General features: G+C 41.6%; 1 protein-coding gene across 3 annotated transcripts in view; it reads left to right on the top strand.

Moving 5' to 3' along the window:
• The window catches only part of LOC109889775 (sorbin and SH3 domain-containing protein 1-like), an 88162-nt gene that overhangs the window by 36168 nt on the left and 37584 nt on the right, over positions 1-14410 (top strand). For 2 of the 3 annotated variants that reach the window (XM_031823345.1, XM_031823344.1), the window contains exons 2-11: positions 1886-1928; positions 3783-3878; positions 6295-6411; positions 7455-7564; positions 7877-8024; positions 8928-9082; positions 9718-9778; positions 9943-10020; positions 12901-12936; positions 13403-13499. In XM_031823345.1, the coding sequence (XP_031679205.1) occupies positions 3845-3878; positions 6295-6411; positions 7455-7564; positions 7877-8024; positions 8928-9082; positions 9718-9778; positions 9943-10020; positions 12901-12936; positions 13403-13499 (836 nt within the window). In that variant the 5' untranslated portion in view covers positions 1886-1928; positions 3783-3844. The remainder of the gene's footprint in view (positions 1-1885; positions 1929-3782; positions 3879-6294; positions 6412-7454; positions 7565-7876; positions 8025-8927; positions 9083-9717; positions 9779-9942; positions 10021-12900; positions 12937-13402; positions 13500-14410) is intronic. The other variant, XM_031823343.1, reaches the window with a different exon arrangement.

Here is a 14410-nt window from a genome sequence, read left to right as displayed (position 1 = left end):
CGTCATCGAACCACAACTGTGTGTTGTGCAAGAGAGAGAGAGAGAGAGAGAGAGAGAGAGAGAGAGAGAGGAGAGAGAGAGAGAGAGAGAGAGAGAGAGAGAGAGAGAGAGAGAGAGAGAGAGAGAGAGAGAGAGAGAGAGAGAGAGAGAGAGATAGAGAGAGAGAGAGGAGAGAGAGAGAGAGAGAGAGAGAGAGAGAGAGAGAGAGAGAGAGAGAGAGAGAGAGAGAGAGAGGAGAGAGAGAGAGAGAGGAGAGAGAGAGAGAGAGAGAGAGAGAGAGAGAGAGAGAGAGAGAGAGAGAGAGAGAGAGAGAGAGAGAGAGAGAGAGAGAGAGAGAGAGAGAGAGAGAGAGAGAGAGAGAGAGAGAGAGAGAGAGAGAGAGAGAGAGGAGAGAGAGAGAGAGAGAGAGAGAGAGAGAGAGAGAGAGAGAGTCTTAACTCAGTTCCAATCTTCTCTACAGCCGGGCAATATAAATGGGAGTGTTCTGAGTGTCTCTTAAATCAGTCCTCAGGGTGATATACAATGGAGGACTCCCTGGAAGTGTTTCACTGCCTCTTTTATGTGGCCTTGGTGTTGTTCTGCATGCTCCAATGATGCAGCTCGGATCAGCATACTGTATGTCCTGTTCTCCTTTCTTTCAACCAGTCCTGGAGGACACATTTAGCTGTCGCACAAGGGACTCGTTTGATGTGTTCCCTTGCAATTGAGTATCAATAGCAGCACTGTCTTCAGCGGTAGTACGCATCACTATAGTATTGTTTGTGTACTTAATCATACCACTGCCGACTAATGAGGTGAACACCCCTATGTGATGAACACATACCTTCCTTGACTGCTCGTTGTTCTGTGAGAATTGGATATGCAGTTTGGAATTGGAAGTATATGTATAGCCTAAAAACATGGTTAAAACTATAATATTGATATCATGGATGGTCAGTCCTTGCATCCATAGCGAATCGATGGATTTGAGAGTGGTTCTATCTCTCTCTATCCCTCAGCTTTTTACCGAAACTGTGGCGGGGAACACTTTCTTAATGTTTCAATTAAGGATTACGGCTTTAAACACCTTTTAATAGAGTCATAGAGTTAATATATGGTACAATCCTCTAGTGAGTGAGTTACTTTTGTGCTATTAATGTCAAGCAAAACTTCTGAAGTCGAGAACAACATTCTTAGTATCGCAAACAAAAATTATGATATTGAAACCCAAAAGTATTGACAGCATAACAAAATGTTTTGAGGAAATATTATGATAATGCAGTTTAATAAAAATGCTTCCCTCTTTCCTGCAATTTCCCCCCCCCCCCCCCCATCTTTGGTTACGTTACCCTGGCCTTTGCTTTCTCTGCCTTTTTCATTTGCAAGTTTTGGCACATTCCTTCCAGCAACATAGCACCTTGCATTGCACTTCTGGTTTGCTTCTGAAGCTAAGCAGGGTCTGTCCTGATCGTTCCCTGAACGGGAGACCAGACGTAGCTGGAAGTGGTGAAAAATAAACGTGTTAACAAATGTGCATCTGAAAACCACGTGTCTGACTCATGTGAAAATTGTACATGTGAATGATATTTTATGCATCAGTACCAGCAGGACATATTGACCTACAGTTCAGCATGTTAAAGTAATTAATTAAAATAATTAAATAAGTATGATCACTTTCTCCATCCAATGTTTGCAAATGTTTGTTTTTCTTCATCTTCAAATGCATTAATGCTTGTTCCCAATGTACCCCAGCCTATTCCTGACAATAAACAAACTGCTGCTCAGACTTCCTGCTCTCTCATGATGGCCCTAAAAGAGCTGACCACTATGCTGTAAATTAATACATTTTGCTCAAATCTGCTTTGCTCTACAATAACTCTCTCCCTCTGGCTTTCTTTTGTTCCAGGGCTGTCCAACAGAGGGCAGTGTGAGATTTGACCAATCCCACAGTAAGTTTCATCCACTTCTTTTCCTCATACTGTATCTCTCATTATACCGCATAGCTCCGTTCTGCTTCCAGGAAGTGCACTGTAAGGATGAAGGAGGTCGAAATGTCAAGAATCAGGGCTGTCCAGCAGGTCTCCTATATGGAAGCAGTGCAAATGGTTGAAGGAGGGAGTGGAAATGAAGAAGAAATGGCAATGGATGCCCCGTAGCCTGCAGAAAATCTTGTTCACCCGTTAATTAACAGATCCAGAAATACTATAGTGAAGAAGGTAGATTTGTTGCGTTTATTACGCAGGTGATACAGCACAGGCCGCCAAACAAACAAGAAGTCAAAGACAATGGATATAGTTGTGTATGTTTCTGGATCTCCAGGGCTTCGTAGCCGAAACATTACAGGGAATATTGTCTGAAGATGTTTTTCCCTTTCAGGCCCCAGAGCCTGTAGGGATCTGAGTAGACATTTAAATTTGACTAAAGGAGTACAAATATATTATTATTATTTATTTCATTTTTTTTGGGGGGGGGGGGGGGGGGGGGGGGGGGTGAATAATATGAGTATGTTTTTTCACACTTTCCTTATTTTCTGCGTTGAAGATCCCCGGTTTTCACCGCATACAGTAGGTGGCAGCATGCACCTCTAACGTGTGTTTGCGGACCGCCATAATACCATAGAAGAGAAGAATAAGCACAGCTCTGCTGTTGCAGAAGGCTCTACTGGTGTTTAGGGTATTTGATAACAATGCCTGTTAATTTCGTTGAGTGTAATTTTTTTAATTTTAACTAGGCAAGTTGGTTAAGAACAAATTCTTATTTACAATGACAGCCTACCCCAGCAAAACCCTAACGACGCTGGGCCAATAGTGCACCGACCTATGGAACTCCCAACTCACAGCCGGTTGGGATACAGCCTGGAATCAAACCAGGGTCTGTGGTGACGCCTCTAGCACTGAGTTGCAGTGCCTTAGACCACTGCGCCACTCGGGAGCCCTCAATGATTAAGTTAATTTGTATCATTGCAGCAGCTTACTCATACAAGAAATAGGCCTGTCAAATGTTACACCACTCCAACCATACATTCCAGTCAACCAGTCAAGCATTGAGAAACAAGCAAAAGCAGTGAGCAGCAACAAAAGTGCTTTTTTTATGATGGAGGGCTGACATACAGTACAGGCTACATGTTAGCATGAGCAGAGTTTGTGATTGCATGCGGCATTGACGGCTTCGGTGGAGAGGACACATAAAATACTGTATTCCCCCACTAGATTTCATCGCAATTCTGTACGTGATGTAGCTATATGGTTGATATTCCAGTAAAGTCATCGTCAACAACATCTGTTACTGTACACTTGTAGTTCTGTTCTCTGCCGTTAAAAGTACAGCGGCCTACTGTCTTTTATGTCTCCAAAGGTCCTCGTTGCAGCAGTGTGTCCCTATCTGTCACTATCATCTCCTTCCTGTGGTCTGTCGTGCAGCTCCACTTTCCTCACTGTGTCAACACTTCTCCTCTGTGTTCTCTGTCAACTCATGGGTGTTGTTTATGTCATCAGGATGTTGCGTATGTAGTAACATACAATGTTAAGTAGCACAGTTTCATCAGCTAATGTCCTAAAATATGTTGTAAGAGGAAAATACACAGGTGTACTATAGCTCTATTTTACTGACCACTCCTTGGTGAGGTTCACTTACACACAGTGGTTCAGTTGAAGTGTTAGCAAAACCAATACCTCCTCCTTGTTTTGCCCCATAATACATTGAACACCCCTCCCTGCCAATGCAACTACCATTCCCAATGTTCACTTTGGAGAATTTGGCCCCAGCTTACACTTGTACACTGTGTCTGTCTGTTGTTTTGGCAGCTCCTCCGGTCCCCTCAGGTCCTCGCTGTGTGTCTGCAGTCAGAATCACCCCTCTGACAAGCATGAAAGGCTCTCCTGATCTGATTCCGTCTGCAGGTGAACACACTCATTAACTCCTCTTCCCCTCCTCCACTTCTCTCATCTATCTTTCATCAGGCTGAACTCCCGGACACCTTCGACACACTGGATATGCCGAGGAGGATCACTTTGTTAACAATCTGCATCCATTTTAAACAACAATATGCTACTATAGTGTCTCTGCCAGTGTTACAACACAGTTGTACTAATTGGATGTAATGACTGACTCAAATCAAATTATTTTTTGGGGGGTCACATACACATGGTTAGCAGATGTTATTGCGAGTGTAGAGAAATGCTTGGGCTTCTAGTTCCAACAGTGCAGCAATATCTAGCAAGTAATATCTAACAATTCCACAACAAGTACCTAATACACACCAATCTAAGTAAAGGAATGGAATAAGAATATATAAATATATGGATGAGCAATGTCAGCAACGTCAGAGCGGCATAGATGCAATAGATAGTATTGAATACAGTATCTACACCACCGTTCAAATCTTTGGGGCCACTTAGAAATGTCCTTGTTTTTGAAAGAAAAGCAAAAAGAATTGTCCATTCAAATAATATCAAATTGATCAGAAATACAGTGTAGACATTGTTAATGTTGTAAATGACTATTGTAGCTGGAAACGGCTGATTATTACTGGAATATCTGCATAGGCACACAGAGGCCCATTATCAGCAACCATCACTCCTGTGTTCCAATGGCACGTTGTGTTAGCTAATCCAAGTTTATCATTTTAAAAAGGCTAAATGATCGTTAGAAAACCCTTTTGCAATTATGTAGCACAGCTGAAAACTAGAAGGCCAGCATCCCGGAGTCGCCTCACTGTTGACGTTGAGACTGATGTTTTGCGGGTACTATTTAATGAAGCTGCCAGTTGAGGACCTGTGAGGTGTCTGTTTCTCAAACTAGACACTCTAATGTACTTGTCCTCTTGCTCAGTTGTGCACTGGGGCATCCCACTCCTCTTTCTATTCTGGTTAGGGCCAGTTTGCACTGTTCTGTGAAGGGAGTAGCACATAGCGTGGTATGAGATCTTCAGTTTCTTGGCAATTTCTCGCATGGAATAGCCTTCATTTCTCAGAATAAGAATAGACTGACGAGTTTCAGAAGAAAGTCTTTATTTCTGGCCATTATGAGCCTGTAATTGAACCTACAAATGCTGATGATAGATACTCAACTAGTCTAAAGAAGGACAGTTTTTATTTTTTATTTAAATAGCACAACCGTTTTCAACTGTGCTAACATAATTGCAAAACGGTTTTCTAATGATCATTTAACCTTTTGAAGAGGATAAACTTGGATTAGCTAACACAACGTGCCATTGGAACACAGGAGTGATGGTTGCTGATAATGGGCCTCTGTACGTCTATGTAGAAATTCCATTAAAAATCAGCTGTTTCCAGCTACAATAGTCATTTACAACATTAACAATGTCTACAATGTATTTCTGATCAATTTGATGTTATTTTAATGGAATAAAATTGGCTTTTTTTTCCAAAAACAAGGACATTTCTAAGTGACCCCAACATGTTGAACAGTAGTGTACATATGAGAAGAGTAACGCAAGATATGTAAACATGATTAAAGTGCCATTATTAAAGTGACTAGTGTTCCATTTATTAAAGTGGCCAATGATTTCAGGTCTGTATGTAGGCTGCAGCCTCTCTATGTTAGTGATGGCTGTTTAACAGTCTGATGGCCTTGAGATAGAAGTTGTTTTTCAGTCTCTCGGTCCCAACTTTGATGCACCTGTACTGACCTCGCCTTCTGGATGGTAGCGGGGTGAACAGGCAGTGGCTCGGGTGAATGTTGTCCTTGATGATCTTTTTGCCCTTCCTGTGACATCAGGTGCTGTAGGTGTCCTGGAGGGCAGATAGTTTGCCCCCGGTGATGCGTTGTGCAGACTGCACCACCCTCTGGAGAACCCTGCGGTTGTGGGCGGTGCAGTTGCCGTACCAGGCGGAGATACAGCTCGACAGGACGTTTTCAATTGTGCATCTGTAGAAATTTGTGAGGGTTTTAGGTGACAAGCCAAATTTCTTAAGGCTCCTGAGGTTGAAGAGGCACTGTTGCGCCTTCTTCACCACACTGTCTGTGTGGGTGTACCATTTCAGTTTGTCTAATGGTGTTAGTGCGTAATTAATTATATGGATGAGGGGAGTATTAAAGTGTTGGCCTGGATTTGACATTTACATTCTATTTTTAGAATTTGGGGCGTGAAGTAACATGGATTGCCTCAGGACCTGAGGCAATAGAACTGTGTCTCATGGTGATTATTGAAGCTCACTCTGAGGATAGAGTCAAACAATGCGAGTCTGTGAGGATGTTTCACACATCTTTTGCCTCTGAACAATGAGTGACTGTGAAGATCCAATGAAAGTCTGGTGCTAACATCATTGTGTGTACCTGTCTATCTATCTATAGAGCTGGACCCTACAAGGGTGTGTAAAGGGAAGGGGGTCGTGACTCTGAGGGCCACTCTGGTCCACATAGACGACGAGGACTGCGTCAGTGAAGAATCAAATGTTGACACAGCGCCAAGTAAGTCAAAGAGAATGCTAAAGCTGCTCTCTAAAATCTTAGATATTACAGCATATGTACAGTATATCTAATATTTCTGGTATTATGTAGTGTTTTCCTTCTAATACAGAGTCGAGGGGAAACGCCATCATAGCTCCGTGAAAGGGTCAGATGTAATATAGCTGATGAGGCAAACTGGAAGGAAATGTTCCCGTTAACAAAATAGCACATTGTAATATCTTGATTATGTCATAGTGTGAATCACTAGCAATAAGGACTATTTTAGTCATTTGTTTTGCTCTCTTGATGCATATGGAAGAAAATTCCCTGTATTGCCAAGCTTTTCTGTTCAAAGAAGTCTTAAAATTCTTGAGATACTGTACTTCATCAAGTACAGCTAGACTCACATATGCAAATATTTCTGCTGTTTTGATATTAACGTGAGATAACTTGTCACATTTGAAAGTGTATTTACATTTGGTTGCCCCGCACAACAGGGAATCGTTGACAATGATTGCTCATATTTTCCTGTGTTTTGTCCCCCCCCAAAAAAAACTTTTGTTCGGACCTGCCCACACTGCACTTTGGAAACAGTGCCTTAACTGTGGACTTGTTTGTCGAATTCAGTTACAACTGGGCTTTAAACTGGCCAAGGCTTTTGGGGAGATGCTTTAATTGTTTGTTGAGACTGAATATAAAGGCCATTGGAACAAACAGCCTTTACAGACCACTGAATAGGCGCCTTGTTCTGATGACAAAGTTCACAGATTGTGGGAGAATCATTGGGTTTCTTTCTCCATGGAGATATTAGCATCTCTGTCCGGGAAAAGCGCTATAGGAAGCGCTTTGGTCACCGCAGGATCAGCCAGAGATTTATTTAATTGAGGATGAATTGTTTCCTGTTTGTAGTTTGGTGTTAATCTCTGAAACGTGTTAATTGCCAAGAGACAACGATTGCCAAGAGTACAGTGGTTTGTTTGTGTGTCTTTCAGTATTGTTCGGATTCTCGTCGTCTTGCACTGTTATTCACTGGCCAAACTGAGATTGTTTTGGGATCATTTCAGGTGGTTGGATCGGCCAGATCAATGGAGACAGCGCTCAAACGGGATTTGCTGATGGAGGCTTCCACGACATCACAGCTGATTTACCTACAGTCAACAGAACTCAAGCCCAGGTGCGTTTTCATCTAAGATGTTTGATAATTCCCCCCTATTTTGGGTATTTATGGGATAATACATCTGATAATTGCATGCTTGTTTTAATGTGAATAAATTCACATTTCAGCTTGATATAAATAGCTGTTTTGGTGTATTTTTGTTGTGTATTATGTGTCAATAATATTGCCTAAAAGCTGTGTTTTCTTAGCAAACCAGAATATGTTCCTGCTCAACTACTCACATACGACCCAGTTCATTATTATTATCAAGACGAAATAAGTATAAGAGAGGAACAGATTCACTCACAAGTGTTATTCACTCATTACCAGGGAAGTTCACCCGTAAACACAGAAGAACCCCAGCTTCCTGCCTCTTTTGACATTCAGAACTATATTTCGTCGACAAAGGCCACCTCTGCCTACCCATCCGCCGCTGGCACTGTCAACCCAACCGTAGTTCTGCTACAACACAACAGAGGTAAGCACCCCTGATTCTGCGTAGTTTCGGAATGTGGGTTATGGATGAAATTGCCATCTGTTGACCACACTGTGAAGGGTGGACAAAACTCTGAATGTAGGTGCCTGGAATAGAGAGCCAAGTGAGACTGACTGGAAGGCTGATTGGGCTTTTACTGTATGTTTGCCAGCATGGATTGACCAGCTCAAAGTAGCTCAGACTTGATCCTTTTTGATTAGCATTGTTTCATTGTCCTTTGTCCCATCTCTGTCCTCTCCTCACGACAGAGCAACAAAAGCAGCTTTCTATTATGGAAGGTATGCGCTGGATGTGTCTTGTGTCTCGTCCACTGCTTCCTCTTTTCAATATTAGTTCCTTCTGCTGGCTGGACAACATTTACTTTCATTACCTGATAACATGGATCGATTTAGCTCATTTGTTGGTTCAAAATCGTCCCTACCTGTTTCAGTCCATTTTCTTCTGTGTGGTGTCGAATGAGCAGGATCCATCTACTACCTTCACCCCTTACTGCCTGAACAGCCTCATGTCGGCCCGTTGTGACGTGTTTTCTTGCTCCTGCTCTGAGATATTGGATCAATGTACATACTTACATATAAGAATAGTACTTCATAACAATACCAAGCTATCTTATAAATTACTGCACTTATTATGTTTTTGGGGGTGGGGGGGGGGTTACATTTTTTATTGTAAAGCATTTTGTAATTCGTTATCTCAATTGCTATGTTATTTTTGTGTCATCTGTTCATAATCATGTTTTACCATTGAAATGACTGTATATCATTTGCATAGTCTGCTTGTGGATCATATGGGGTATGTAGAGATATTTGCCAGGACAGATTTTGACTGGTAGGACCCACTGTAGCACTTCTCTTCCCTTTGACACAGCAATGTTGGCTTTTTCAGACCCCACCCCAGAGAGGGACAAATCGCCTGATCCAGGACCTGTAGTTGGAACAGAGCGAGAACTGAGCCAACACCCAAATATGGACGGCAAGAGGATGAGGTACTCTCAATCCCATATCTTGGGACCACTGAACCAGCCCATCGTGCCAGTACGGGTAAGAAAACAATGTGAAGTTACTGTATAAAGAGAGGAGAGTGGCCTGCCTGGTCCCAGATCTGTTTGAGCTGTACAGCCAAACAATGACAACAACCATAGGAGTTAGTTATACAGCACAAACAGATCTGGAATCAGGCTAAGAAGACACACCTATGAGTGTACAGTCCAGATGTTATGAGTTGTGCTTGATAGTTTAAGTCCCTTTTTTTTATTGTGCCTTTTTTAAATAATCTGTAGGCTTTTAATACTTTTTTAAATTGAACCTTTATTTAACTTGGCAAGTCAGGTAAGAACAAATTCTTATTTACAATTACGGCCTACCCCGGTCAAACCCTAACCCGGACGATGCTGGGCCAATTGTGCAGCACCCTATGGGACTCCCAATCACGGACGGTTGTGGTACAGCCTGAAATCAATCCAGGGTCTGTAGTGAACGTCTCTGGCACTGAACTGCAGTGCCTTAGACCGCTGCGCCACTCGGGAGCCTCCTTCACAGGGCATTTTTCATTTAATGCTTAGGTAGGGAGTACAGTGGTGAAAAAAACTATATGCCAATCCATTTATATATGTTTTTGTCACAACCCCTGTTTGTTTTTAAATATGATTTAAAAAACATGAATATTTTTTTTTCAGAACACAGATAAGTCAAAGGACTGGTACAAGAACATGTTTAAACAGATACACAGAATTCCAGGTAAGGGGATCATAACAAAAATCGGACTGCCTGTCCTCATGTGTGTGTTTGATTTGACGTTGACCCACGTGTCTGTTGTTTCTGTCAAGCCGTTGTCTTTGTGAGTGTGTTCGTTGGTGTCATGTTGTGTGTGTTGTTGTTTTTGTCTCCGTCGCCTCGCTCAGAACCTGTTGAGGAAAACCCATATCGCCCCACCTACATATTCCCTGAATCCTATGATCCTAGGCAGATGAAAACAACAGGTACCCAATAGCAATCGTGGCTCCACTTCCTGACATTACTAATCATGTATAATCCCTTCATTATAATGTCCTTATGACTGTGTTGACTCATCTTTTGTTACTTACCGTTGCCTTGATAGAATTGAAAACGGCTCAGAAATTAGAGCACTGGTTTGCTCAGTAAAACTAAGAGTGAGATTAATACAAGACTACGCCATGAATTTCACTTGAACTAATGTTTAACACAAATACTGTTTTTGCATGACCTAATTCATGGACCATATATTGTGAGCTCTGCTCATCTTTTAATGTGAATATATTCATGAACAGACATTTCCCGGCATTTCAATTCTTCCTGATCCAAAGATGCAGTACTGGAGACAGATTAGGAACATTTGGGACACCAGATCAGGGATGAGCAACTGGCAGCCCGTTTTTGTAGGCCCGTGGATCAATTTCAAGTGGAACTCAATCAGGGTCCCAACTTACTGTGGAGAGTTAGAATAGTAGAATTACCCAAGGTGCAATTTCAAAATGTGGTTGTGCATCAGCAGTTGCTCTCTTGTTATGTTAGTCAATGACAGACATTCAATAAGCTCATGCCGGCGATTGTTTTATGTATTGGTAAGTTAGTCTTTAGTCTAGCCAGCTATCTATAAGCTTGTAGTAATCACGGTCAATTATGGACCGGGGTGGGGGCCATTGGTTTGTACGTCACTTTCACTCAGATATCATATTAATTAAGTCAAGGCAAAATGTGTAGAATTTGCATGTAATGAATTACAAAATTGCTAAATGTTCTCTAAGCCCCATTGCAAAATGTATAGAATTGCAGGAAAGTAATTCTAAAACGTAATATTCTTCTCTCCACTCTCAAGGGGGGGGGGCGGTAAAAAGTTTTGCCCGTAAGGTGGATGTGGCCCCCCATCAAAAATGTGCTTAGGGCCCCCAAAAGCCTAAGGCAGGCTCTGACTGCATGTGTAGGTAAGGGTGTGGGTACGCAGAACCGCGAGCCACACTGCGGCCCCTCGTGATGAGTTCAGATTTTCTGTGGCCCCTACCCCCAATAAAGTTGCCCATCCCTGCACTAGATGGTGCTCAAGTGCTATGTATTACAACAACCAAGCATGACAGAGAGGCTCTGTATGTACTATACAGGCGGTAGTAGATCACACTGTCTGTGTTCCATGTACAGTCTATCAGCATTTTTACACTACACTAGTTGTAAACCTGTCTAGTTGGTGCAAAGCCCTCTATTTGTGTGTGCGTGTGTATTCACTTATACTGTATTGACTACACTGAAACTATCAAACTGTTAACTGCACTATCTAACAGTTAACAGTTGTTTTTAAATCATGATTGCCAAGCATGTCTCATGTAGGCCTACATCACCTTGCATGCAGTTTTGTACAGTAGACACTGAGTATACAAGACATTAGGAACTGCTCTATCCATGACATAGACTGACCAGGTGAACGCTATGATGCCTTATTGTTGTCGCTTGTTAAATCCACATCCATCAGTGTCGATGAAGTGGAGACATGGATTGTGTATGTGTGCCATTCCCGAGGGTGAATGGGTAAGACAAAAGATTTAAGTGCCTTTGAATGAGGTATGGCAGTAGGTGCCAGGCGCACCGGTTTGTGTCAAGAACCGCAACGCTGCTGGGTTTTTCATGCTCAACAGTTTCCCATGTGTATTAAGAATGGTCCGCCACCCAAAGGACATTCAGCTAACTTGACACAACCCGCGGGAAGCGCTGGAGTCAACATGGGCGTACTCAGCGTACTCGTAATGTTTGGCGTACTCAGTGTGTGTGCTGTTTACAGATCTACTTATTTTCCCTTTGTTTCTGCTCATGTCTGCTTCCCAGCAACCTGATGTCTGGTTATTTACTGAGTCAATCGATTTATCAGTCGATCAATAAATCGAATAATTGATCAAAGAAAGTGTTTTATGAAAATTGTACGCTTTATTGCAAGATTTCCCAAGAACAGCATTACTTATTCATGAAGATGTGTTATGCGTCTTCCAAAGTGCTTTGACTGACAACCTCCGAAAAGCACTCTGTTTACAGTGTGTTTGAAGAAATGTAATACCTGATGGAGTGAAGGGCATACTGTCCTGTGCAATAACAGAGGAGGAAGAGACGCTTACTGTGCCCTTGGAAGAGCTGTACCCGGCCTTATAGCCTTATATTTGGATATATTATATACGGCTCTGGCTGTACCCTGTGTTACAGCAGAAATGTATGGAATACATAGAGTTGAAGTCGGAAGTTTACATAGACTTAGGTTTGAGTCCTTAAAACCCGTTTTTCAACCACTCCACAAATTTCTTGCTAACAAACTATAGTATGTCAGCATAATGTATTTAAATTACCAATGAATATTGATTTTCAGGCATCGTGATGAGATGTTTTTAAAAACTATGCCCCCCCCCCTTCGGAAAGCTATTGTTGTAGATGCAGGCTATAGCATGTCTTTTTGGTCTACATTTAAAAACATTTCATTGCTATTATTAATCTCACTTCTGTTTTGGATCATCTTCGACGATGCATTAGGGTGCCCGTCTTGAACAGTTGATTAATGTAGTCAACACATACTTGACCTTGCCATTCTACAAGTTCACTGCTTGTAACATTGCTATAGGAAGCAGTTTGCAGAATTCTGTCGTTACAGTGTGGCACTGCTGCTATCAAAGTGACCTCTACTGGTGATACTGAGGATCTAAATATGTAGCACCACTTTATCAAGCCTATTAACAGACAATAGATGGGGTCACCCGCCCTTGGTTAACATTGCATAGCGAAGACGTATAGAAGTGGAACTACCAGTGGAGCAGGCTAGTATGTGCATGTGTATAGTCTATTTCTAATAGTGATGTTTCCCTCTGTTACAGATGATGGTCACTCCTCCTATGGTTATGTGGAAGAAGGTGCGTTTTGTCCTCCTCTTAGATTCAGACATGAATCATAATCCTTTATTTAACTTGTATAGCGCTTTTTATTACAGAAAATCATCTCAAAGTGCATTAAAAAGCACAAAAAAAACCCGACACATTTAAATTGAGATGGTAGAGATGGAGATTGAATGTCTCTATATGACTGGATGAAAGGCTGGGTGTTGAGGCAATTTGGATTGGATATTGTATATTATAGATATTATATATATATATATATATAATATAATTATATTATATATATATTATAATATATATAATGTGATCTCAATAGCATGGTTTTTCGTTCTTGTTTAAATTGACTGTACAATCAAATTGTGAGGACGAGCCCCTACACGAACACTTTGGACACTGAGAATGATTTCAGTTAATTTCAGTTTAAGCAAAACATTACAAGCCGCTTTCATAGCAGAGTCTGATGCTCTTTTGTGTTTATTTTCAGTGAAAGCGGTCCCACGTTCAAAAAGTGCCGCTGAAGTTGACCATAGGTCGTCTATGCCTGTGCCAACACGGTCCTCTTCCCTCAAACCTGCCAAAAGGTAAGTCCTTTTCTATTGCCGTTCCTTTAAATATGGACAGTAGCGTAGTGTGTCCTAGAAGACCTCTTAACCCAATGAACTTACTCTTCATTAGAAGTGAATTGCCTTTGCCGAGCTGTTCACAAGGGGATGCATTTTTGGTAGCACTTTTAGATGAGGGACTGTAATGAGATACAATAAGAGGTATACAATTATATTCATTTTAGCTAACATGTTTGGTGTGGTACTGAATATTTAGTCATGTAAAATGTAACCTACACACTTGACTACACACTTGTCATGGATTCAGGAATTCTACTTTTCTGGTTATATTAGATGTTCTTCAGGAATCAGAAGGGCATCTACAGTAGATGAGTACAGAGCAGTAGGAACAGTACTTTGTTCCTCACCTTTGACATCGACTCATGCTAACCTCATGGTTACCTTGTCCCCAGTTAGGTCCTGTCTAACCTTTACTACCTCCTGTGCTTGTCACACTACATATGATTAGACAACCTCCTCGCCCCTCCCCTTAAATGCTAGTTCTGGCAAAGAAAATCCACTCTCTAAGGCAGGGATCATCAACTAGATTCAGCCGCAGGCCGATTCTTTTTCTTCAGCAGATGGCCAGGAGGCCCGGAACATAATTACAAATCATTTGTATACTATCACATATATGTCTCTATTATACATGGTAATATTTTGCAACAGATTTCCCAAATTAAAATCACTTGGAGCTGATTTGCTGGTGTTTTAAATATATATGTTGTTTTTTATAATCTTTTTTTATTAATTTTTTTGCTCTGAAAACTTATGGGGTCAAATTTGGGGAACCCTGCTCAAAGGCGTGTGTGGAGGAATGAGTGATGGAGAGAAAGAAGGAAGACAGGTGATGGAGGATAAACTGTTGCTCACGGAAGCTGCAGATGACG

This window comes from Oncorhynchus kisutch, linkage group LG4 (assembly GCF_002021735.2).
Source record: "Oncorhynchus kisutch isolate 150728-3 linkage group LG4, Okis_V2, whole genome shotgun sequence".
NCBI classification, from domain to species: domain Eukaryota; kingdom Metazoa; phylum Chordata; class Actinopteri; order Salmoniformes; family Salmonidae; genus Oncorhynchus; species Oncorhynchus kisutch.
This window is presented reverse-complemented; position numbering and strand designations above follow the sequence as displayed.